This window comes from Cadophora gregata (genome assembly GCF_030347475.1).
Source record: "Cadophora gregata isolate MNR1 chromosome Unknown scaffold_10, whole genome shotgun sequence".
Classification (NCBI taxonomy): Eukaryota; Fungi; Ascomycota; class Leotiomycetes; order Helotiales; family Ploettnerulaceae; genus Cadophora; species Cadophora gregata.
In genome coordinates this window covers 832,119-855,635 of record NW_026695933.1, presented here as the reverse complement: position 1 = coordinate 855,635, position 23,517 = coordinate 832,119, and the positions used below count along the sequence as shown (strand labels likewise).

General features: G+C 47.2%; 7 protein-coding genes and 1 non-coding gene across 8 annotated transcripts; 1 reads left to right on the top strand and 7 right to left on the bottom strand.

Moving 5' to 3' along the window:
* Positions 1 to 540: 540 nt before the first annotated feature.
* ONS95_001661 (uncharacterized protein) lies at positions 541 to 1,738 on the top strand (the record flags this gene model as incomplete). The annotated part of the gene is made up of 4 exons (XM_058494866.1): positions 541 to 1,227; positions 1,280 to 1,560; positions 1,611 to 1,653; positions 1,703 to 1,738. 4 exons carry the CDS (start codon positions 541 to 543, stop codon positions 1,736 to 1,738), a joined length of 1,047 nt encoding a protein of 348 aa, XP_058355173.1.
* Positions 1,739 to 4,255: 2,517 nt separating this feature from the next.
* ONS95_001660 (uncharacterized protein) lies at positions 4,256 to 5,228 on the bottom strand (the record flags this gene model as incomplete). The annotated part of the gene is made up of 2 exons (XM_058494865.1): positions 4,256 to 4,974; positions 5,045 to 5,228. The coding sequence occupies 2 exons, from the start codon at positions 5,226 to 5,228 to the stop codon at positions 4,256 to 4,258; spliced, it is 903 nt and encodes a 300-aa protein (XP_058355172.1).
* Positions 5,229 to 6,744: 1,516 nt separating this feature from the next.
* On the bottom strand, positions 6,745 to 6,816 carry ONS95_001659. The gene has a single exon. It is a non-coding gene; the product is annotated as a tRNA-Arg (tRNA).
* A 4,246-nt stretch (positions 6,817 to 11,062) lies between these two features.
* Positions 11,063 to 11,389, bottom strand: ONS95_001658 (uncharacterized protein; the record flags this gene model as incomplete). The annotated part of the gene is made up of 2 exons (XM_058494864.1): positions 11,063 to 11,261; positions 11,307 to 11,389. The coding sequence occupies 2 exons, from the start codon at positions 11,387 to 11,389 to the stop codon at positions 11,063 to 11,065; spliced, it is 282 nt and encodes a 93-aa protein (XP_058355171.1).
* Positions 11,390 to 12,532: 1,143 nt separating this feature from the next.
* ONS95_001657 (uncharacterized protein) lies at positions 12,533 to 13,102 on the bottom strand (the record flags this gene model as incomplete). The annotated part of the gene is made up of 1 exon (XM_058494863.1): positions 12,533 to 13,102. One exon carries the CDS (start codon positions 13,100 to 13,102, stop codon positions 12,533 to 12,535), a length of 570 nt encoding a protein of 189 aa, XP_058355170.1.
* A 743-nt stretch (positions 13,103 to 13,845) lies between these two features.
* On the bottom strand, positions 13,846 to 14,284 carry ONS95_001656 (uncharacterized protein; the record flags this gene model as incomplete). The annotated part of the gene is made up of 2 exons (XM_058494862.1): positions 13,846 to 14,066; positions 14,137 to 14,284. 2 exons carry the CDS (start codon positions 14,282 to 14,284, stop codon positions 13,846 to 13,848), a joined length of 369 nt encoding a protein of 122 aa, XP_058355169.1.
* A 934-nt stretch (positions 14,285 to 15,218) lies between these two features.
* On the bottom strand, positions 15,219 to 17,145 carry ONS95_001655 (uncharacterized protein; the record flags this gene model as incomplete). The annotated part of the gene is made up of 6 exons (XM_058494861.1): positions 15,219 to 15,378; positions 15,430 to 15,591; positions 15,639 to 15,980; positions 16,046 to 16,191; positions 16,241 to 16,450; positions 16,618 to 17,145. The coding sequence occupies 6 exons, from the start codon at positions 17,143 to 17,145 to the stop codon at positions 15,219 to 15,221; spliced, it is 1,548 nt and encodes a 515-aa protein (XP_058355168.1).
* A 1,579-nt stretch (positions 17,146 to 18,724) lies between these two features.
* Positions 18,725 to 22,125, bottom strand: ONS95_001654 (uncharacterized protein). The gene is made up of 7 exons (XM_058494860.1): positions 21,230 to 22,125; positions 21,089 to 21,168; positions 20,571 to 21,037; positions 19,908 to 20,517; positions 19,771 to 19,853; positions 19,557 to 19,722; positions 18,725 to 19,503 (listed from the first exon to the last, which is right to left on the bottom strand). The coding sequence occupies exons 1-7, from the start codon at positions 21,297 to 21,299 to the stop codon at positions 19,423 to 19,425; spliced, it is 1,557 nt and encodes a 518-aa protein (XP_058355167.1). The 5' UTR covers positions 21,300 to 22,125; the 3' UTR covers positions 18,725 to 19,422.
* Positions 22,126 to 23,517: the final 1,392 nt, after the last annotated feature.

Genomic DNA, 23,517 nt, shown 5'->3' with positions numbered 1-23,517 from the left:
TCCACGCTAGCTAAGCTACCTGCAGTACCTACAGTACCGAGCACAGTACAGTACAGTACAGTACAGTACAGTACAGTACAGGTACACTAACCTTAACACTCGGCGGCAGGAAGCGATGTCGCCTGGCCAATCCCTCCCCCCTCCCACAACAATAAAAACACAACAATAAAACGGACAACAACAACGCCTCGAAAAATGACACAAGTCTCGATTGCATTCACGCATCGACGAGCGAACGGGTCTTTGTCAACAGGTCGCTTTGTTTCTGTTCACATTAATGTCTCAAGGGTAGGGTAGCATTTGCTTGTTCGCTGAATTCCACTCCTACCAGCCTATCAACATTCCTACGTTACCTTTCTCATGAATGGATCGCGATGTCGGAAGCGAGATGGCTGGTATGTTGCAAACTGCGAATCTTGACTATGTACTGAGTTCTCTCTTTGCTCTATTCTTTGCGCAGTCTTTTCCATCCAAGCCTCTGCTTTTCTAGAGAGCACGCAAATTTCACACCACCACGCCACACCTGTTCACAGCATCAAGATGTCTCCTTTCTTCTTCCGTACTCTTGTACTTACGCTGGGCGTTTTACCCACACAAGCATCATGGTTGCCTCAACCCTCGTCGCACAGCATCCTCGGTTCTCGTTCTTGGACTGTGCACAAAAAAGCTGGAACTGCCTCAGGACAAGGTGGAAGGCGATTTGAAAATACCACAACTCTATATATTTCTGGACCCTCCGCAAGCATCACAATACCGACTCCAACTTCCCAAGGTAAGACCGTCACGTCCGTCGTACCGATGTACGAGCTATGCGATGTGCCAGGCAAGAGTACTACCAGCTGCTCGACGGCATTCGAGACTGTCACAACCGAATCTTGCTCTACTATTTTGACGTATGCATTTACGAAGACTACGATCAGCGATTGTAGCCACAATATAACATTCTCATCTCGTACTACATATGCGTTACTTACGACGACATTGACACCATCTGAAGCTATTTTGCCGACTCCAGTTACATATATTCAGAGCATAGTATCGTTATATGCAGCACCATGGCAATCTCTAGCAGCAGATACACCAGGTGGAATTACCGTGCTGATCTGCACAACTGATTTCATGGGTCAGAAGGCTTGTGTCCTGATTGCGGAGGTTTGGGTCGTTCGTACGGAGTATGTACCTATAACCACAACAAGCACGTTTTCGCTCTCTACGTCTTTCTCATCCGTAAGTATTATACATGAGGTAAAAATTGGTAGACCAGAGCTAATCAATGCAGGATGCCATTCTCCTCCTTGGACCAACCCAGAGCCTCGTTGTACCAGCGGGCAACTTCACCCTTTCAACCCTCGTCCAGTGCTCCACTATGTCTCCAAGGGCCACAACCTCAACTGTCGTATCTACCACCAGTCAGAGCATGTCTGAAGCTGGGACAGTCTTGGGTGTTAATCCCATCAACGACTCAGTCCAGACTTTAAACACATCTGTAATTGGGACAGTGACAGGTGAGGCTTCGACAATAACGAAGACGTTGAGTTTGATTGAGGATCTCGTGAAGCCGTGAGTAGCTTGAAAGAGTTATGATAGAAGCAGAGCTGACGACAAACCAGAACGAAGGCAGCTATCTTGGCAGGTGTTTCCGTAGAACCGCGAGTAATTCCTTACCGTTCGAGAGAACACCGAGAAGCTAATAGGAGAACAGAACAACCACTCTGACATCGACCACTACCCTGACTAGTACTGTGACAGTTTCGCCTGTGGGTATCCCTTAACTTTACCTGATCCCAATAATCATACTGACACCTCTTTTCTCAGATACGTAGACGGTGATCTTCAACCTTTATTAGTCGGGACCTCATGACTTCGGAACAGAGCCGAGGATGTTACTGACCAAAGACGGATGCTGCTGCTATGCCTTCAATTTCTTAGTTTGTTCGGGTTACTTTGGTATACATCTGAGTACTTGCATGTTTAGTTCTGAATTGCATTTCAAAGGTTCCTTGAATACTACAGTGCTTTCCCTCCTTCCTTTACCTCATAGAATATTGTGTTTCATGCAAACTGGACTTGGTCTGATTAAGTCGATATGATAAAGTGTTGTTGCTCGTACATTTTTTGAGTAATGGTCTCTGCCCGACGTCGACTGTCGACCTATCATTGACGAATACTACGGAGCTGATCTGAAGAGTATGAGCATGCCGAACGCTTGCGGTTGGCCATGGTTGATATGAGAGTGCTGAGAAATTTCTACTCCGGAATGAGCACGGTAAGCTGAGAGTGCGCAGCCCTTCCAACTTTCTCATCAGCCCAGTGGGGCACAGAGATCGTTCTTTTCCTGCTTGAACGTGGCGGCTACTTGTGTCTATGTTACTGCTGTCCTCCTGAGCAATGTCTTGAAAGTGAATCCAACCAATCAGTGATAGCTTGGAGACGTGCCCAGACCGATGTAGAAAGGGCGGTGACACTTTCTGGCTGCCCAAGTTGCCCGAAATATACATTGGGGCATTAACCTTATTTAATAATAATACGCCGCGGTTTTAATATATCTTTGAACTCTGCGCATCGGGAATAAGAGGAAGTGAGCCCGGAAGTGTTAGTGTGTCCGATGGGTTTGGACGCTTTACACCTATAGCGCTCCTAGAAACAGTATCTAAGGTAGCTATCAATTGAAACTGATGCTAGCCGCATATCGGTATCAACCTTGACGAAGTAAGAACGGCTGATAGATGCACGACACTCTGGACACTGATTGGAGGGCAGGAATTCTTTTGGAGGAGACAGGAGGCAAAATCATATGGCAAGTAGACCATCGTCAGAAGCAATTACACCTTAGGCATAAAATGATTGATAGGAGGCTGCATCGCTGCTCATATTACTATCTCGATCCCTAGAAGACAATTGCCCAAATACAAGCAATGGATATCGATGCCACTTACTCCAGCTGTTATACCCTCAACCCAACCCAAAAGTCTGGAAGGGTTACTTCAGCCATGAAATAAGATGCTTTGGAGCAGCGAGGTCTATACATGAGTACAGCTTCAACTACACCCTGTGGCCCAGCTAGATCAGGTTATTCCCACAACTGAGCATGATGTACCTCTATGCGGAAACCCCATCATAAGATGCATCCCACGGCTCTGGCCTGGCCCACCACGTCCGCTGGAGCGGGGTTACCGCCTTAGCCGGTGGATTCTCGAAAAGCAAGTCGATGAAAGCCATCTGGGTAATGCTCTCTTAGTATTGACAGAGTTAGATATGCACCTATTAGGGGCATTACTTCCGCACATAGTCGACGAGGTCTGTGTGCGGATGTGTCGCATCGGGATAAAATTGACGAGATGGTTGGGCGTGGACGAGTGGCTTGGTCTGTCAACCACGAACAGAAGCTGTGAAGTAGCAATGCGAAGCAACAACAGCGTGATATTAGCGTCGAGATTGCAGCATCAGTGGACTGTCTGCTGGACGTTGTATGCTTGTCGTGTCAAGGTTGCCAGAATGTGGATTGTCTTGTATGCTGGACAAGTTGAGTGTGAGCGTGGTGTGGGTGATCTAGAACATATTATATGCGATTGATAGATCTGATAAATATGATAGGACGGACAGGGACGCTGAATACTACTGCAAGTCTCCCTACGGCATGTGAAGGATTCGAGGGTCTAGGCTTGAATTCAGACACGGGGCAGACCACTGGTGCTACGCCAGCGCTATGAAAAGCCATGCATTCCACGATATTGGCACGATATTGGGGCTGACTTGGCTGCATTTCCACGACAAATCGCTGGGGAAATGTGTTCTTCATGGGCCATCGATTATGCCCATCAAGAATTGACGAACCGACCCCTGAATCGTATTCGACTCCCAATACCATGACGGTGCCCCGCCTAAGCCCACCAGAGCGTTAATGTATGGTCGGATTGAAGTAGATGTTGACTTGCAGGACTTGCAGGACTGGTTAGATGTTGATTTTTGGGTGGTAGCACTGAACTTTAGGGATGCTGTCGATGACTCCTTCCAAGGAGTACTCTTCTGTAACATGCGAGTTCTTCCTCGAAATCGCTAGAGATTTGCTTAATTGTTCGAAACTCAGAACTTCTTATCAAGTAAACTCGAGGCAAGGACAAGGGCGATATGGAACCGTATAGATGCTTGTATTGACGGAAGACTCTCTCGAATCAACGGACATAAGTGACAGCCAGAATACCTTACGGTGTCAGAAATCATGAGCCGTTCTGGAGCGGAAAGATATGCTCACCATTTATTGTGCCCAATACAAATTTCTACTGAGTCGCGGCCCATATGGGCCTTTCGTTAGGGCTACCATGGGTGGTTGTGGACGCCGTGGCAGACATGTCCCTGGTATCTTGGCGGGATTGAGAATCGAAGCAGCGAGAGTAGGATCAGCGGCAACTTCCATGACTATGGTGCAATTAAGACTGAACCCATCCAGATTTGCGTCGATAAGAAATTCCGTATGTTGGGCGTACCAATTTTCATTGTCCCCATAAGGATACAACATGCTGCCGAGACGAATCATGAGTTCGTAGCACTTCTTGATATACTTGAAGACGATACCCACAGGCCTCCCATTCATTGCCGAGAAGTGTTCGAATGCCTCGAGAATGTCTGCGAGAGCTTCCGAAACAAGATGACGGTAGCTAATGAAATTGAACGGACTTTTTGTAGGCAATCTGCCCTTCGTCCATAGTCTCAGGTGATGGGATTTCTCAGACGCTCGGGTCATACAATCCCAGACTTCGTCTTGAAACTCATAGAAAGCTGAGTCTTGGGCGATCTGGTTATCGTATTCTTCGTGCACCCTGATGTGCCACTTGTCGAGTCTAGCAAAAGAACAGTGCTTCAAGCAGCTTCGAAGTCCGGGAATCGGCCATTCCAGGGGAGCATTCAACTGCGTAGGGTTATTCACAACGGCTCTTAGCTGAAGGATTACCTCCCTCAACGAAGCCATTCTAGAGACTGTAGAAAAGAGGAAGTGTTAGTCGAGTCAAGTTCAACGTCTGCGGCTCTTCTGAGCAATTTGACGTACTGATTGAAAGGCAGGCTAGGGTATTCTGCGAATTCTGTTTGGTTGAATAGAAGACGAGTCGCGTCGGTCTTGGAAGAGGAGAGTGTGAGGAAGACAGATGTATGTTGCTTGTTGCATCTGGCAGAAGAAATTCGAACTCGGGAGGGCAGTTTGCACTATTTGACGTCTTTGAGATAAGTTTCATGTTTCTGGGCTCTTTGAGGGCACAGCCGGTGAGATATCCCGACCCTAACGGCCGAATAACATGAAATCTCTACGCTAAGCCTAACCCCAACTACCGGCAGCTACTAAGCGTTTGAGGACTTCCCCAGAGGTCCCCAAGACTCCAAGAGTGACGAGAGCTCCAAGGGAGGTGGAATGGAAACTTGTGCTAATATTGGACATCTGCATGCTTGCAACAAATTGTGGCAGATCAATCTAGAGAAGCAATCTGCCCCCATTCTGCTCGTGGGATACTCTCGGCTTGTCAGCCTCATGGCTACGCAGAAAGCCCTCCACCTGGTGCTTGATCCTACCCTGATCTCAAGGACCAAGATCGCGCGAAGGCTGGCTGCAGCTGTCAAAGGGACATGCAGGTTTGAAACTTGATGATCTGCCTGCTGCATGGCCATTTCTGGCAGTGAGCAAGCCTCCTTCTAGCTGCGTTAAGATACGCAAGGCAAATTGCGCCCAACCAGCACAATTACTCGCAGATCTGGCACCATAACGTGGAGTGCCCCGCTGATTGCACTGGAGGTGTGTGCCTATCTCGTCCTGAAGATCAAGCTCCAGCATCGAGATTGCATCTGGCATCTAGCATCCTGGAGGTGATGTTGTATGGCATTGGTGGAATATGAAGCTGGGCGCCGGCCGTGTTTGTTTGTGTAACCATAGCTGGACCAGGGCAAGGAAAAGGAAAAGGAAAAGGAAAAAACGAAGGGCAGGCTGTTGCAGGGCCATCCAACATGACGGACGGTGTGGCGCAACTCGCCACGGACGCCCTGCGTCAAGGAGAGGGGTTCTGGAGCAAAAATTTGATCCATGTTGCGATGGGCCTCGAAATAGACCGGTGGAGGATAGACGTGGATGAAAGGAGAGGAGAGGGAGGTGAATGACAGAGGTGATGTTGAGAAAAGAACAAAGAGTCTTTCTTGGTCTGGTCAGGCACAGGGTCGGTGATCAGGTAGTGCCCAGGCGCCATTCAGAAGCCATTAGCGAAAGAAGTGCAGACACCGCCCGACCCCCCACCAAGAACAAAAAAAGGGTAAGTGATAGATAGATGGGAACTGAGTGAGAAGAGAATAAAATGTAATCCAAGACTCCTCCACTTTTAGAATTATAGGTACCTGAAGCTTGCCAGCGTTTTCCATGTATCAAGATAGGCCACAGAATCTGTGACTTGAAATGGCGACCAAAGCCACAGCCACAGTCCCAACACTGGTCCAACGTAACTAACCTAGGGAGCACTTCGGACCCAGGAGCTAGCTGTCTCTGTCTGTATCTGCATGACTACGAACAGTTTGCGATCAAAACCAAACAAAGAAAAAGAATGGGGGGAAAACCAATAAATAATACATATACATAATACATATACATACACATACACATACATACTACATACATGCATACTATCTATATACATACCACAACACCCATCCTAGGGGAGGACTACCTACCAACTGCCAACCTCTTCGGTTTAAATCTGCAAAAGAAAGCTTTCGCACTCCGCGTGGGACTCGAACCCACAGCCTCAAGATTAGAAGTCTTGCGCGCTACCATTGCGCCAGCGGAGCAAGTTTGAGCGACCTGAAACAGTGGTCATGCGCCGAGTTTTGCTTATTTAAATATCTACAATAACCAACAATTTTCCCCTAGTTTAAACTGGGGCTTGACAAACCGAAATCGATAAGCGAGAACAGGAAAACCTGCTAAAGATGACTAGGCTCGCTAGGCAAAGGAGAGCAGGCTACCAAGGCTTTGCAAAGTAAACAAAATGAGAGCAGACAAGCAAGGGACAAATGACTAGAATGCAACCGAAGCTCACCCATCTCTCATGTTTTGTTTCATCCTTGAAGAAAAAGTATCAAGTGGCATAAGCTTTTATTCGGCTTGACTTCACGGCTAGCGCTTTTTGGGCAACACTAACTAACATCAAGCAGACCACCATTCCACAACTCTGTCCCTTACTGCAGAATCTGGGCTTCCCAGAAACAAAACATCATTGCTGTTATGGCTCACTCTTATCATGAAGCCAAAAAAAAAAACCTTCGACTTAGATTCGTTTCAGGGCAGATTTCCCTGAAATGGGACTCATCACCTTCATCTACCCCTGCAAACATAGAAGTTTGAGTCAACATATGTCAGATCATTGAGTAGCTTTCAACTCACAGAGGCGTACCTCCAGCAAAACTACCATCTTCGCTTACATTGTCTTCCATGACTTCGCGGTCTTAGAAGTTTGACCTCTCCACGTCACCCAACACCAGACAGTCGCTTCGGTTTTAACAGGAGCAACCTTCTCTAGTCGGGGAATTTCTCTTTTGGTAGCTATTATTAGAAAGTTGTATACTGTATGTATGTATTCGAGACAAACAGCTTTAAATTTCTGTCTGTGCCCAGGAGGCAGGTCGAAAGCAGTGCATTCTTCCCCAAAGCGTTCAAAGGATCCAGACTCAAGGGAAGGTCATACTTATCTAAGAGACGCATGCTTTTCACCTGATGTTCTACTTGCTTTGTGTGAGTCTTTGGAAGTAAATATCATTTCACTGCAACCAGATGGCAGTTAATTCCCGTTGGAGCATTACCATGCCAGAACCCCCCTGCCTATACAGCCACGCAAGTTGTATTTTCTTCAAGCAATACTTTGTGCACCTGGGGAATGGGTTGAGGAAGCGATATGGATATGGAGCGTCAATCCCCTGTATCTGCCTTTGTCGGGTGGGCTGTCGCTTCAACTCCTTTTGCCCGACAGAATGCACGGCCAGCTCACTTTGTACGCCAGTCGTCGATTCCGTACAAATGTTCTCCCGGTCGAACGCTTGATAGACTCACTTTTTAATAACCTCCGTTTTCCACATTGAGGTATGACCTGCCTATGACATTGAATGGATTCGACTCCTGCATGCACCTGATGCACTTCCAATGCCAACCCAAGCAGCGGCGAGCAGTATATGAACCGCCCTTATGTGTCACCACATCCTCTTCAGACCGTCCTCGTTGACCAATCTTCCATCACCAATCCTTCTATCCTCCAGGGTAGTTCGCCATCGTAAGGAACCAGTACCAAGTATGATGCTCGGTGGCGCCCCGCTCAGCTCCCGAATCCTGGGTGTAAAGCTCAACCACTTTCACTGCAGGGTCGTTGTGAAGTTGCCTAATGTGATTCGCGTTGATTGGTACTGCTACCCAATTTTGTTTATGCCAGTCTGCGAAACTTCAACTTAGATTCTGGTGAAGCAGAAATCAGCCTTGCAAAACTCCATCAACTCTTTCTTATGTCTGACCATTGGAATCTCATTTACGTTGACTTAGACCTTTGCCATCTCGACCATGCACTGTAAAACAGACCACGGAGGAGCTCATGTAGCTTGGACAAGGACCTCTGCAAATATGTTTGGCTATAGGCTCCCAAGACGGGGATAAACTCTTTGCGACACTCTAGATTTGACACTGGCTTGTAGAGATCCGGATCGATGGAGATCGCTTTTCTAAGTGAAAGGCTTATCTCGGGATTACAAATGGCCTTGCACGAAGAAAGACCTCACGAGAATTAACAACATGGACCTTGGGAATGTAGAATATACTTCGTTAGTGATCGATTGTTGAGAACTTCGCAAGAAAGAGCCCACACTCAAAAGCCAAAGCCAATGGAAGCAGAGAAATATCCACATGCAACGTCTAATCGCGAGAAACGTCTCACTCTAGATCTTTTTCGTATCCCGGAGATATCGCAATACTGCCTAAGTGCCAGGTCGTATAGCTGTCAACCATATTAATAGACATTGAATGTAATGCTGCTTCGTATTCGCATTTGGTTCTCGTACAATCGGGTCGAACAGGAGGTCGACTATAGAATTGTTGAAGTTAATTTTGTCCCTTAATGCCGTTGAAGGAATCGACTTGGTGGCCAGCTTGTAAATATGAGCCGACAGGACTCAATAACGCGTCCTCACATATGCATCAATGTGCTTCTAAGCTATACTGATAGTAGCCACTTGACTCGATCGTTGCTTCTTCGTCTTTAAGTGGCGTAACATGTGCGCATTTGAATTTGGAGCCATGTCAGTTATGGTCTCGGAATTGAGTTCCCACTTTCTCACCTCATGGGTTGAAGGTTAGGAGTTGGGCACTTGCTCGCTTCGCTTTTCCCACCTAGCCCCTGATATAAACAATAGGCTTTCTGTGAAAGCCACACCTGTGACAAATAGCCTACCAAAATGTTCGAGATATGGAGTACTGTTACCTTAGAGTTGTAAAATGTAAGGAGAGAAAACGACCCAAAGGTAGGAGCGACATTAAATCCCGTAAACAATGACATTGTATTGTATCCCGACTTGCGAGAGCCCGAACAGCCTTTATTTGAGGCTCATTGGCCCTACTATCTTCCGGACACTGCAATTGGCAATTTGGCACTGGGAAGAAGCACACACTGCTTTCGGAGCCACCAAGTTTCTGTAACCTTTGCATCACTCGAGACACACCCCCTCCCTTGACATACGCCATCGGTCCGTCATATCTATAGCCACCAGCATCTGAGCATTCAGTATATTTTTGAAGGGGGGAGTAGAGGTCAGACAATTCGTTCTCTAAAGACGGCAGCACTCTCCATTCCTCTGTTTGTAAAAGTCTGCCCATCTCCAGCCCCCATCGTCCCCATCGTGAAGAACACGTCATGGCCAAATTAGGGCCGTGTTACCAATGGTGTCCAACGTGGCTCCAAGTCTCTATTCTCATGCATGGTTGCTTGTTCCCGACTATGAGCAAGTTTTCCAGCCAACTGTTCCTTAATAAAATCGTTGGCAAGGCTAATCTACTTCGAGGGCAAAACAAAGACAAGGAGGGGGGCATCACCATCGCGAGACTTCTTCTGGAAAGTGATTCTGCAAGTTTTCGTCAGCAAGCTTCGATGAAAATAGAAATACTTGCATGAACCTTCAGAATGACAGAGTTCCTGAAAGAGATACAATTCGCCTATTGGTGGTTGCCAGGAAAGCTTCGAGCCCGAAAGAGAACGGCGTGAGCTCGTCGAGCAAGACAGGGGCTCTTCCTGATTAGCCACTCCCATCTCATGAGGTATGGTGAAGGAGAATTCCACCACGCAAGGTGTTTCAGCATGTGATCCCTGTTACTGGCAAGGACGGTGGTGAAGGACAATCAGCATGGACAAGCAAGTGCGCGTGGGTCAATGTTAAATTTTGTGTTCCGTTGCGCTGTGCTGGGCAGGGCTGCCAATCTATATCTATATATAACCCCGCGGTACCTCATCCGCACCTCAAAACCAACAGCAACAGGCAAGGCAGGTGACAAGGCTGCAGCATAACGCACCTCGTCTCACCGTATCGTATCGTATCACATCACATCACATCGCGTCCCCCACACTGCACTCTCAGATCTGTAAGATCTCAAAGGAGACGTCAGGCAGATCGCGTGGATGCCGCTTCTGTGCAGCTTCCATGCAGGCTCTTTCTAACCCTCGCCCGATTCGCATATCCCAGACCAGGCGAACCACCTCCACCTATCGTCAACTTCACACACCACACCAAGCCTCCCGCCTATACGAGGTTCCACAACATATCTGCTGCACCTGGGCGGTCTTTCATGGCTCATGCTGTCTCTACTATCCTGCAGCTCCTCCAGTGGATGGAAGTACTTTCGGCCCGATCATTCATCCTGACTTCCTGGGTATCTACGAATAGCAGCGAACCATGCCGCATCCAAAACGCCTGCGCCATTCATCCCTACTAAAATCTCCATCGTGGTCCGATGAGCTTCTTAAACCCTCGCATCCACGTCGTGTTTCGACAATTGGCTGGCTTTGTTTCACTCGTCGTAAGGCACCTCGAACAAGGGCTCCCCGCTGGACTTGCGTACGTTGCTCTCAACGAAGGGTAGAGACGGCGAGCCTGCATCAGGCGACGAACCGTAAATATGAAAGCCTCTCCTGGTGTTCATTTGCAGTTGCAGTTCCGTTTTCCGTGGCCATGATTGGTGTTCATATATGCCGACGATGATAATTATTCTGGGAATGTGAGCGGGATTTTCATAAGAGGTGAGGGTTACATACGTGAAAATAAGGGCGAAGCTGAGGCACCGTTGTGTCCGTCTTGTCGGCCAAGACGCAGCCTTGTGTCCGTATTCTAAGCGCATCGTGACGTGATATGATGTGCCGTTGAGACTAAGTGAGACGGCTCTTGTTCATGTACGGAAAGTCGAAAGGAGTGGCAGGTTGCGCGACACAGTCGATGCTCAAATGTGTATGAGATGCGGGCTTCCAGAGTCCATGGAGGGAAGGAGAAAAAGATCGCGTGCTGGCTTCCAGAAATGCGCCAAAAGTTCCCGAGCAAAGAGGAATCCAGATCTACTTAAAAGCAATCGCGCCTCTCTAACCCATGGTCATGTCTCTTGGCTGCATCTCAATTACATGGTTTGAAGTCACAGTAATAGAACTGCACCAGGATCGGCCAATGCTGAAACACACACTGCAAAGGTTGCGCGGAGCCAATGCTTGACCGAGTTCGTGAAACGCGACAAAGTGGATAATTTGCAGCTAGATCCTGGGTGCACTGTTCACTGGACGGGATGCTCTCAAATGCAGCAATCGGACGAGCTGATAAGCCAAACGCAATTTACTCATCGTGGGGGATGTTTGATGAAGTGGAGCTCGGTGCTATCAGAGGAGATTATCCATATAGCCTCCCGAAATGATCGGGATATGTTGATGCAGGAAAGAAGGGATCCTTGATGACAACAGCAATTCTAATCAAACGTCAAACTTAAATGGAATTGACGGCGGCTTCGTTCGAGGAAAGTACACGGGCATGCTAGTAAGGCAAAAGGCGACTCGGAAGCAAACAAATGACACGACTAGCATGAAACAGATGATCTCATCAGGAAAGACTTGTATCAAAGACTCACAAATAGAATAGCAGAGCTTGAAATTGGCGATACGCATAAATAGAGGACTGCCACCTGTACCTTGTTGGATTCTGGAACAGAGTGTAGATTTTTGTGCTTGGACTCCCGACGCTCGCTTGCCTACCTCTCACTGTCTGGATGAAGCTGCTGGTATGTTTTGTTTGATGAATTCTCGCACCTAAAATGGTCATGACATTTTAGTACTGCAGTCCACCGATTCTGAAGTGGAGATAGATGGCACTCTGGCCCCCATTCCTGTGATGAGCCTCCCATTCATCCAGCATCTTGATCCACCTGTATGTATGCTATTGAACTCGGTTATCCAGAGTCCTATCTCACCATGGTTGTTGGCTTTGCGGACAATCGTCTCGTCGGTCATGACTTTGGCTTCTCGTTCTCCAACTTCGCCTCCTTCTCCTCTTGTTCCTTCTCTGCCCTGGTCTTGATTCCCTTCTCGCCACGAAGCGCCTTGAATTCCTTCCTTGCAAGTACCGTCGCGAACCACTCCTCTATTTCTTCTTCCGCATCCTGATCTGACCTGTCTGCATTCACACCAAGGTTTACCCGTACCTTCCTCTTCATGTCATCCAGAGTAGCTATGTCGAATGCCCACAGGAATCCTCCCCCAGCCATCATCGATACACTGAAAACATTTACAGTAGCAATGGTTAGAGCTTCAAAAGCCTCCAAAGCTCCATTGATATTGGGATTTGCGTGATTGCTCGGGTGGTAGAATTTGGGCATCGACGCCTTGTAACGCCGAACAATTGATCGTCTTGTGATGGCGGAAGAGAGCAGGAAGAAGCCAGCGCCTGCTGCAAATAAGCCCAATTGACGCCGCGACCGTTGTGAGAAGAAGGCTGATTGTGGTTCTGAATATTGGGAGGCTGCTGGAGCTGAGGTTGATGCTCTGTCTGCCATGGTTGGACGTTGCAGGAAGGCCATCGACGTTTATTCGGTTCGAATTATTGAGGTTTCGATCAAAATCTTTGAGAGGCTCGGGTATGATTCTGCATGGGACTTGAATTGCACGTAATTGCGGATGCTTGCGCTGGGCTGATATTTTGAAGCTCCACGGACTGAACGCGACGAGAAAGACCATCCCGACCCGAGGGAGCTCTGTTGTGTCCTCAGGCAGGAAGCTCAAGCAGTCACTCATTCACTCACGATTTCGATGCTCTTTCTCTACTTCGACATTTGTATCTATACCGTAGTCTTTAGGTTCAGATGAGATATTTTTACTGCATGATGTATTCGCCGTCTCCTTACTGGCTATTGAGATTCAACAGATACTGCCGTGTGAGGTGTCGTGGTACATCGCCGTTGGGATTCGACCAACTGGTAATGTGGAGTACAATGCTTCAATGAAACGAAATATTCCTGAGATTCCCTGTGATGCATACTGTCTCTTTCATTAAGCTGGATAGAGTTATGGATAGAAACCAAGATGATGCCGTGGCAAACTCAGATTACAACTGCTCAATTTCTACCACCACGCAGCATGTCTCCTTTTGGCGTTGCGCATGATCTTTTTTTTTTCACAACCTATCATGTGGCTGCTATTTGAGAAAGTGCAGTGTACTTAACCCAAGTACGCATCACTGCCGGAAAACTTCTTGATGTTTGGCCGATCCTGAACTGCATCAACCAATTGCACCAATCTCGGGTACTCCGTCAACTCATTTCTGTCATCCTGAATCAAAATTCTCGTCATGAAGCAGTTGGAATAGCACCAGGTCAGCATATGTGATCTCTTTACCAGCAACAAACGGTCCCCTTTGAGATAGATCCGATCCCTTCAAGTGAGTCTCGATGGCTTTCAGATAATGAACCCTGTCGCCTTGCTGGTGCTTAGGATAATCGACTTTCGCATTGTCCGAGAAGAATGCACTAATAAAAAGCGTTCTCCCTGTTCCGAAGTCAGCTTACATCTCATGTGGTGGAAGGTCTTGCCGACAGTCAATCACGATATCACTCACATATTGCATCGACCCAGTATTTCTCATCTTCGGAGTTTCCGTCATATCCACCCAATTGTCGTGCCCAATGTCTCAGGATGGCATAGCTTTGTGTGAGAATCTTCCCGCCAGGCATCTCAACGATGGGAATGTTTCCCGTTGGATTCATCTCTGCAACTGTGCCCCTGCGCTTATGTTCTGGCCATTCGTCGAAAGAATATCGAATATCTTTGTAAGCTGCGCCAGCATCCTACACTTCTGTGCAAGTATCTATTCGGAGTCAGAGGATATGGGATTTCTTACAATGAGCATAAGACGAACGACCTGTCCGCGTCCCCGAGACCAGAAATCGAAATAGTGGATGGTTGGGACGCCACCAATTGCCTTATTGGCAGCACTTTCTGTGCCATGAGTCAAATGTGAGGCATATTGAATAGTTTCTTGCACAAAGATTACAACGGGTGTTCAAGAGAAGTACCAATTGAAGGTAAATTGTCTCGATGACTTACATTTGGCGGGGAAATGGCGGGGTCATCAAGCGATAGTCTAGATGACCTTCGATTGCAAGTCAATAGTTGATGGTCTCGATTCGGGCCAGGGGAATCCAATCAGAAATCTTCATCGCTCCAAGACTTTCTAGATCCGGTAATAAGAACAACTTTAACTCATTCCGGATTGCTCCTCATTTTAAAGCTTCGATATTCCAAATCATGCTGGATAGTAGGTCTCGGAGGCGTTTCGAGGACATGGCTGTGTTCCACTGATATGCTTAATACAGTTCACAATTTCGACCTTTCCATCTTTGCAGAAAATTTCCGCAAAATTTTCACGGCGCAGTTCAGGACCATGAATGCAGAACGGCTCTGAAGAAGTCTCGGAGACGATAGTAAATATTGGGTCACTTTCGGTAGTGCAATGTAGGGTCCCTCCAAAAGGTCTCTGCTGCACTATTACACTTTAAATCTCGCGTGTTTTATTATTAGTGGATAAATGCAGAGTGGTCCAGTCTCTGGAGTTTGAGGGATATAAAGTTAGTAGCTGCTTATATTTATTCATGTTCTGACAAAAACACTAAAGGCTATTACTTCTATCTAGGCATGTTTTCACGAATCTCCGTTCAAGTCCCAATCACTCTCGCACACTGTTTTGAGTACATCTACCCATGTTTCGAGGAACTCTTGCATCTTTTCTTTTGGATTACGAGCTGCGTTGAAGACTACGCAGAGAGTGAGTCTGTCATGAAATGAGTGTGAGCGAGCAGAACTGTGTCATTTCGGTCAGATCACTATAGCCAAGGCAGATCCATGGACTTACACAATAGTTTGACTTTGATCTGTGGCTAGCTGATACGACTCAAGAATCAACTGAAGATTTTGGTATCCCGAAACTGGGAAAATTGTGTCAAGGTGTTGAGTCCCTGGTGGATCCGAAACGAAATAAGGACAAGTACGGGGCTTTGTCAGTGGAGGCGAGGAACTACTTTAAAGTCAATACGGCACACGTTAAACTGATACGTTACATACCTCTGCTTCTGTTTCTGTCTACTTCCCAAAAACATCGCTGCCTCTGCTTCAATGGTAGCCAACATCCCTTTTCTTTTCTTGGCAACCTCCCAGATACTTGCGATATAAGCAGCAGCTTTCCAGAAATCGTTTCTCTGGCTGAACATCCGGCATGGCACTGCGATGGGCTGGATAACGACCGCGCCATTTACGTAATATCTTTTCTCGTTGTACGGGGGTGGCATCCAGTCATTTCTGAGATCCATGGCCGAACTGCTTTGGAATGAGTCTTCTGGCCCAGGCACGGAATCGATATTTTCGTGAATCGCTTGAAACAGAGCTGCGTGGAGTATAGCAGCAAGCCTAGAAGAGTAACGACTTAATAATGCTCAAGAAGTGAATTTAATGTTGTTGAGTTCTAAACTTACTTCACTCCACGCTTGCGTCCTCTGGCAAGAAGTTCCGGAAGGAAATTAGGCTCGAACGTATGCGAAACTAACTGACTGCCTCTGGTCGACGAACTTGGAGGGCCGATTTTAGGCCTGTACCATGGAAGACCAATATCCGCTTGTGACTTTTAAGCGGTTGTCAGTTTAGAGTATTGACAGATCACAGCAACAAACCTTCAGAAAGAAATCAGTAGTTGATTCTGGCCCATCACCGTTGCTGGTAGTGTCGAGCATCATCTGCCCTGGATGAACCAGAAGCATAGATGGAGGCAGCAACCTGTCGACCTCTTTGCCCCAATGCAATTCTTCTAATGGCAACGGGTCGGCAAGACGGCTGATGAATTCATTGAGGATGCTGCGAATGCCAGACCCATCAGTGAAGACCTGTATTCAGAGATCTTCATTCAGTGATATTCGTCTCAAATGTAGTAGATAGAGTCTATGGATCTTTGGACGAGGTAAGGTTGGCATGCTTGGTAGCTTTACGTTCTCACAGGCCTTGCCAGCCTGCCATGATTTCAAGAGGTGTGGCTCCAAAAAGCTGGACTTACGTGATGATTATGCATTAGAATATCAAAACTCGCGATATTCACATCTGCGCCATATTCGGGTTTGACGATCAAATAGAAACCCCAGTAATCACCATTCGAAGAGGGCATCGGTACATCTCGTGAAAGTTGCTCACGCAAAGCAAGCCAACCACCATCAGCAACAACGACTGTTACGCTTCGTTCTGCCCACCTGGCTGCTTCATTCGGCCCATCGACACTGTACATAGCTTTGCAGTCATCTTCTGAGACACGTGCAGCTACCGTCGGATACCTCCACCGCGTTTGACAGCACGCCCGAACACTTCTCTTTCGTAACTCCGGGATACCAAAGATACGTGATTGACCCAAGGAACTTGTGTTTCGGACAGAGATCGAGGCGCCAATGAATGGGCAATTCTGACCAAATAGGTCTCGGTTTAGGACAACGAACATACGCTCGGTGTTGGTCAAATCTCGCGTAATAGACAGAGGGTTGCCAGGCTGAGGCTTCCAGATGAAAGCGGAAGAATCATTGTCCTGGGCCGTCATCTTGAAAATTATGGCAGATACTATATTGACCAGTTTTCGAGAGAAGTCTCCTCCTCATATACGTATACTTTCCTTATCTCAGCGCTGACGAGAACGCTAAATTAATGCTTACTGTATGGAGGCAAAAGACCTTGTATCCGACGAGCACTGCTGACAGCTGCTGGTAATATGCGAACAGGCGAAGCTACCCGAAGATAACTCGAAGTGAAGTGCGTGCCTACTTGAGAAAATCTATATGGTCAGGAGCTCAAAGAAAACTGTTTAGGTATTGATAAGATCTGACAGTCTTGCTTCTGTCGCTGGAAATTGAGTGCGGCTCGAGATGGTCGCCAAATGTTCCAAGCTGTTGAGTATTCAGGGTAGGAAAGTGTACTCAGAAGATACCTGGATTTTAAAACCTTAGTCGGTGCGAGCTACGTGGTTTTGATCAGATTTGCAGATTGACGGTAGGACCTGTATGACGCCAGACGTTGTGCCTGAAGCAGCGTCACCACGAGCGGAGATAGGGAATAGCGACAAGAAGCGGTAATGACAAGACTGACGAGACGAAGAGGATTAGAGCTCGTGGTTCGAGAGCATAGATATCAAGTAGTCCGCTTCAAATTATATTGAAAGGGGGATTTGCTTGCTGTTTTGTCCACACAACGACAAATGGTCTTTCACCACGTATTCAATAATGATGGAATGCACTGAAAGGAAAGTATAGTAAATATGATTCATGACAATGCTGACCACTCTCAACCTCAACAGACCTCGAGGTAATCAAGTTCCAACTTTGAGTCTTTTGATTGGGGCAAACCCTGCATAAACAGGATGAGTGGAATTAGTCTGATAGTCTCATGAACCAAGCATGATATTCAGGTATTTGTATTAAAATTGTAATTTTGGTGACTTTGTCGGAATTATGGTGGCAAAGAGATTTAAGCTCATGCGCATCTTCTTGTATATTTGGTAGCACCCTGTTCTGGCATCTTCTTCTCCGTTAACCATTCCAAGTTCCAAATTTTGAAAGTCATAATAACAGAACTGAAAATATTATGATTGGACTCGGGCCAATGGGAGTTTTACTGAAGAAGAATGCAGGAACTTCAATAGTGATGTAAGACTTGACTTCAAGATGGAGAAGAATCTCTTCATTCAGTAGACGCAAGCAAGCCGAGTGTGTGAATTGTAGACCCACGTAAACGGAGCCTGACCTAACAAACAATGTGCTTACTCGAGAGACTTCAAGAGCGGATGGAGGAACAGTATGGCATCGAGCCATGAACTTGATCACAGCATGATCGGGAAGAGGGTGTCTTGAGGACGAGGACTGAAGCCTGAGAAAAACATACACCCATGTCGATGCAGGCGAAGGAGATCTAGAAAGGTACCCTATGTAGGTACACGGGAACCAGCTCCACAGTCCACATTTCCCAGTCCACACAGCTCAACAGGAATTGGTGGAAAATCTACGTTTGAAGGGTGTGCGGGCTGACCAAAGTTTCGAGATGCGTTTGTGCATCCGGACAGGCGCATCTGCATGCATGCAGCCATGAGAAACGACGCCGAGGCAGATGCACCAGGACCGAAGGGGGATGGGGATTCCAGCAAGAGGCACACGTCCCCTACAGTTGGCAGCCAATTAGCAGATCAGACTCCGCGTTGGGATAGCCCAAAACGGGGTTGATGATGCTTCAACAGTAAGTCGAGCAATGGGATTGGGGGTCGGATCAGGGCTGCCGAGTAGCGTGGTGCGGGTTGAACAGAGAAGCTTTCGCCCAGGACAGAGGCTGGAAGCTTTCCCCAACCACAGCCAGGTCTTTGAAAGTCACGACAGTATGCTCACAAAACAGAGGATACAGGATGATTGGATGATAGTGTTTGAGAGGCAGATTGGAAACACTGCGCTCGAGCGAGCTTTTGAGATGTACGCCTTGCAATGGATGAAGAGGTGGCTGGGGCAACCGGTGACTCTCAGCTGCATCTCTCAGTTCGGGGTTATAGCCGAAAATGGGCGCCATGTGAGCAAATTTTACAATACGTACGGGGGAGAAGGCAGAGGATCTGGTGCGGAGATTAGACGACGTGCCAACTCGCCGTTGGGATTCTCAAAATTCAGGTGCTCATTTCCATACAGTGTTCACCTATCAATCTGCAGAGTACAGGTTGACATATATTCAATTACACTACATATATCCGAAGATTATGATGCTTCAGGCACCATGCCTGCCGGTTGACGATTCAAATCTGTGTTCCTTTGGCTCTTTCTGACACATGGGTCCTGCACTCTTCACTTCAAATCTTGATCTCCTTGGAAGCAGGGTGTGCTTCAATAGTCTCGATAGTATCGTCGTGGTGGACGTTGTCAACACCGATCTGGACCTGGTTAATATCGAATCACTGCCAGGTATGAGGAGCGGGAAACTTACATGAGCGTGGTGAGCATCTTCGACGTGCAAAAGATCTGCTCCTTTCTCTGTGTGATTTGCGCCACCGAAGAGAACGTCGATCTCTTCCAATGAAGTGCCCTTGGTTTCTGGAATCATGAACCAAACAAAAATGGCCAGGCAGATGTTCGTTGTCATGAAAAAGAAGCTTTGATCCGTAAGTTGACGAAGGCCATACCTTGCAGAGAGTACTTACAATGATTTCAGTCCGCAATTCTTGTAGAAAGTGGGGAAGAACTGGTTGAAGATGCATTGAGCCACATTTTGCATTTGGGTACACTGAACGTTCATGTCAGCACTGGTATAAATGTCAATAGGGCGCTCATATCTTACCATTCCGACAGCCTGGACACGAACGTTCATGGAGAAGACCTCTGAAGTCCAAATCCAAACAGTAGCACCCCATGAAGGCTTGTAGAAGAAGATGAACAAGAACAGCATTGCAACAATAGCAGTTCCAACTGGCTCCGTCTTTCCACCCTGTGGGGTATTTGGTGTCTCCATACCAATGAGTGGGACGATCAGCATGCAGCAAGCCATACCAATAGCTCCGACGATAAGCAAGAACTTTCTACCAAATCTGTCGACTGTCCAGGTTGCGTTAAGGGTGAAGATTATACCCATGGTGGCGTTCAGTGCGTTGATAAGATTGATCTTGTCAAGTGAGGTCCAAACCTTCTTATAGATGGTAGAACTGTACGAGTTGAGAGTACCTTGTCCAGAAAGTTGCTGTCCAATGTTGATAACGAACGCTAGCATGAGTCGCTTGCGAACGGAGGCATCCTTGAAGAGTGCGAAGTATGAGTTAGAGATGACTTCCTTCTCGAAGGTGATGGCCTCTCGAATGGCGAGAATCTCGTCCTCAACTTCTTGCTCGGTATCTCGGACTCGGGCAAGCGATCGACGAGCGTCCTCAATGCGATCCCCATGTCTGATGTACCAACTGTCCAGATATTAGCATGTTGGAAATCAATTATTGGGATGCAGAACGCTTACCGAGGGGTCTCTGGCATGAATGGAAGTTGGCAGATGATGATGATGGGTACGAGCATCTGGAAGATAACAACCATCTTCCAGCTCCATTCTCCCAAGGCTACCTTATGCTTTCCGCAAGCATAATTAACCCAGTAAGCAATGAAAGAGCCGACCGAGTAGAACAACTGCCAGAAGGACATGACCTTTCCACGGATCTCAGGAGGTGTGATCTCTCCAATATAGACAGGACCTGCGGTCAGAGCTATACCCTGGCCAATACCGATCAGGACCCGTCCAAAGATAAAGACACCGAGCTTGTGGTGAGGGGTGAAGGTTTGAATGACGGTAGCGATGATGGTGATGAAGCATCCGATTCCCATTCCTGCTCTACGTCCAAGCCAGTCGGCGATAGGACCAGCCATAAACCATCCAGACACAATTGCTCCAATTGAGTACGACGTGTTGATCAGACCAAGCAAGTTAGAATTCTGACATATCTGTAAGTTTTCGCCGAAATGCACGTAAGAACGGTCACTTACCGGACTCTTGACATCGAAGTTCATCCAAGCAAGCCAAAGCTTATTTGCTTGCACAGCGTTAAACACTGCTGCATCGTAGCCTAGAATTACCAAGTCAGATAGATTACTCACAACAGTCATCCGTTACTCTCTGGTACATACCGTATAAGACCATACATCCTGCAGCCACCAACGCCGCATACCAGTTGTAAAGTCTAGTCTTGTGAACCATCTTGACTGAACCAGAGTCTTCGACTCTTCCGAACGAGCTGCGGATTTGACGATTGGAGGCGAGGAGAAGACGGGCTGTGGTCTTTCAATGCAAGATCCCAGGTCCGATGAGGAGGGAAAAGCAGGATCAATCTGGGGAAAGCAGTCCTCTTTATCTCAACACGGGAAAGCAACCTTCACGTGCAATACCCCAACTTTCCCATACCTACCGTACCTAGAGTTGACTGAGTCGACTGGGGTAGCTCCCCTTGCTTCTGGCCGAGATAACAGGGCCAGCAGCCAATGCTAGACTTGCTAGAATGCCAGGATACCGTACCCCCGGATCTACTAGGACCAAAAGCGTGAAGAGCCCGCAAGAAAGCTAGGGAGTTCACCCTGTCGCTACTGTAGCCGGTGTGGCGTGTGGTGTTGCGGAGAAGTCATGACGGAACTTTGGAGATAGATCTTCCGCAAATCAGCGCCCAAGAAGAAGCACGCAACTGTGAGGCGCAAACCACGGGCCCCAAGACTCGAATTATGCACCAATCCTGATCTTGGCAACCCAATATTTGGTCATTCTGGAGCACCTGGAGAACCCCCAGAACCGCGTATGCTAGACAGATGTTTGGTTCCACTGGATAGCGAAATGAGACGGATATGATCTGGAGCGATGAGATGGCGTTTCCACGGGACGGGAAAATCTGACCACAAACAAATTCCTGGAGCCTGCCGAACTCCACATTTGTTCCAATGAATTCGCCGCTTCTGATACTGAATTTCACGAACCTTTCGTTTCTCTGACCTTGGCATGTGAGCTTGTTTGGGTTGTGGCTGGCTTGGTTGCTTGGAGACTGGGGGTTCACAGGAGCCCAGCTTCTGAACCCCTGAAGGTAAAGCTTCAGCAGCCTTGGTGCCGAGAAACAGAACATCAGCCTCATGCTTGGGAGGGACCACAGGTCTAGAACGACAGGAACTCAAGATTTACATTTCTATACGAAGGTAATTTTCGCAACTTAAAGATTGAATTTTTTTCGAAGTTCGAAGAAACATGGACCGCTGTTGAGCCTCGGTTGGTTGCATCCTCGTTTGGAGATAGCCCTCAATTCCCTAGGCCTGCGGTAATATAACCCACTGTTCGCTTGGATGTACCCTATACTCGGATTGTTTGAATCGAAGTAACATTTGATCTGAAGTAATATGACTTCAGTCGGTCACTTGCTCAACATCGTTTTAGCAGATATTCCGGCCTTCCCAGCATGACGGTCTGTTTCATAACTTTCCAGACACCACATGTACGTCGTTCCAGGAGATCAGTGTCCCCGAATCGAGAACCTAGCGAAGTCAAATTGAAATTATCAAAAGAGTCCTAGTATATTGAAAAGCTCCAACATTAACCATAATTCGGTTTAGTTTGAAGTTCATTCAGTGTTCAAGGTCAGATACTTTAGTCACACCGTCAGACAGGAACCGAGGCACCATAAACAAAGCAGTCAAGCGTGTCAATATCCAAAATTCCCGATTCGTTTCCCCAGGACAAATATTTCAGTGATTTGTTTCTTAAGATTGGACCAATATACTGAGTTCGAAAGAGATCCGGATTGATTTTCAGTTCATGTAGATTTTCCGTATCTGTGGCCGTCTCAGAAAGACAAACCTCTTCCCAGAAACACAGGGTTGAGTTTGCGGATTGAGAGCATGATATTAGATATCTTGAAAGAAGGAGAAGATTCAGAGAAGGAGACGCGGGCGAGGAAATGGACAACAGGAGGGGAGAATATGTGATTCTCGTATTTTGGAGGTAATTTTCTTGAACTCTGTGAAAGACTCTGAAAGTCACGCAGCACAGAAATAAATGTGGAAAAGCCATTTCCGTGATGTGCTGGAATTCCAAACAATTAACTAGATGGCATACAGTGGCGCCAATCTCTCTGATATGCTCGAGAGATTGCAAGTTGCATGCCAAGTCACTTGAATCTGAATATGGTCCCAGTACCTTTGGGCTATCACAAAGTACACACTGATGTGCCTTTGAGGGTGAACGATATTGCGAAGTGATACCCAGATATTACTCTCTGCCTGAGGCATTTCAAGACTATCACAGAGGATATCTTTATACGATGCTACTTTCGCTTGGGTGGAATCCAATCACTTCGCCCAGAACACTTTAGAATTAAACACAAGCGCTGTCACAATACACTCACTTCTGTTTCGCACTGGCGTGAACCGATGTTAATACGTAG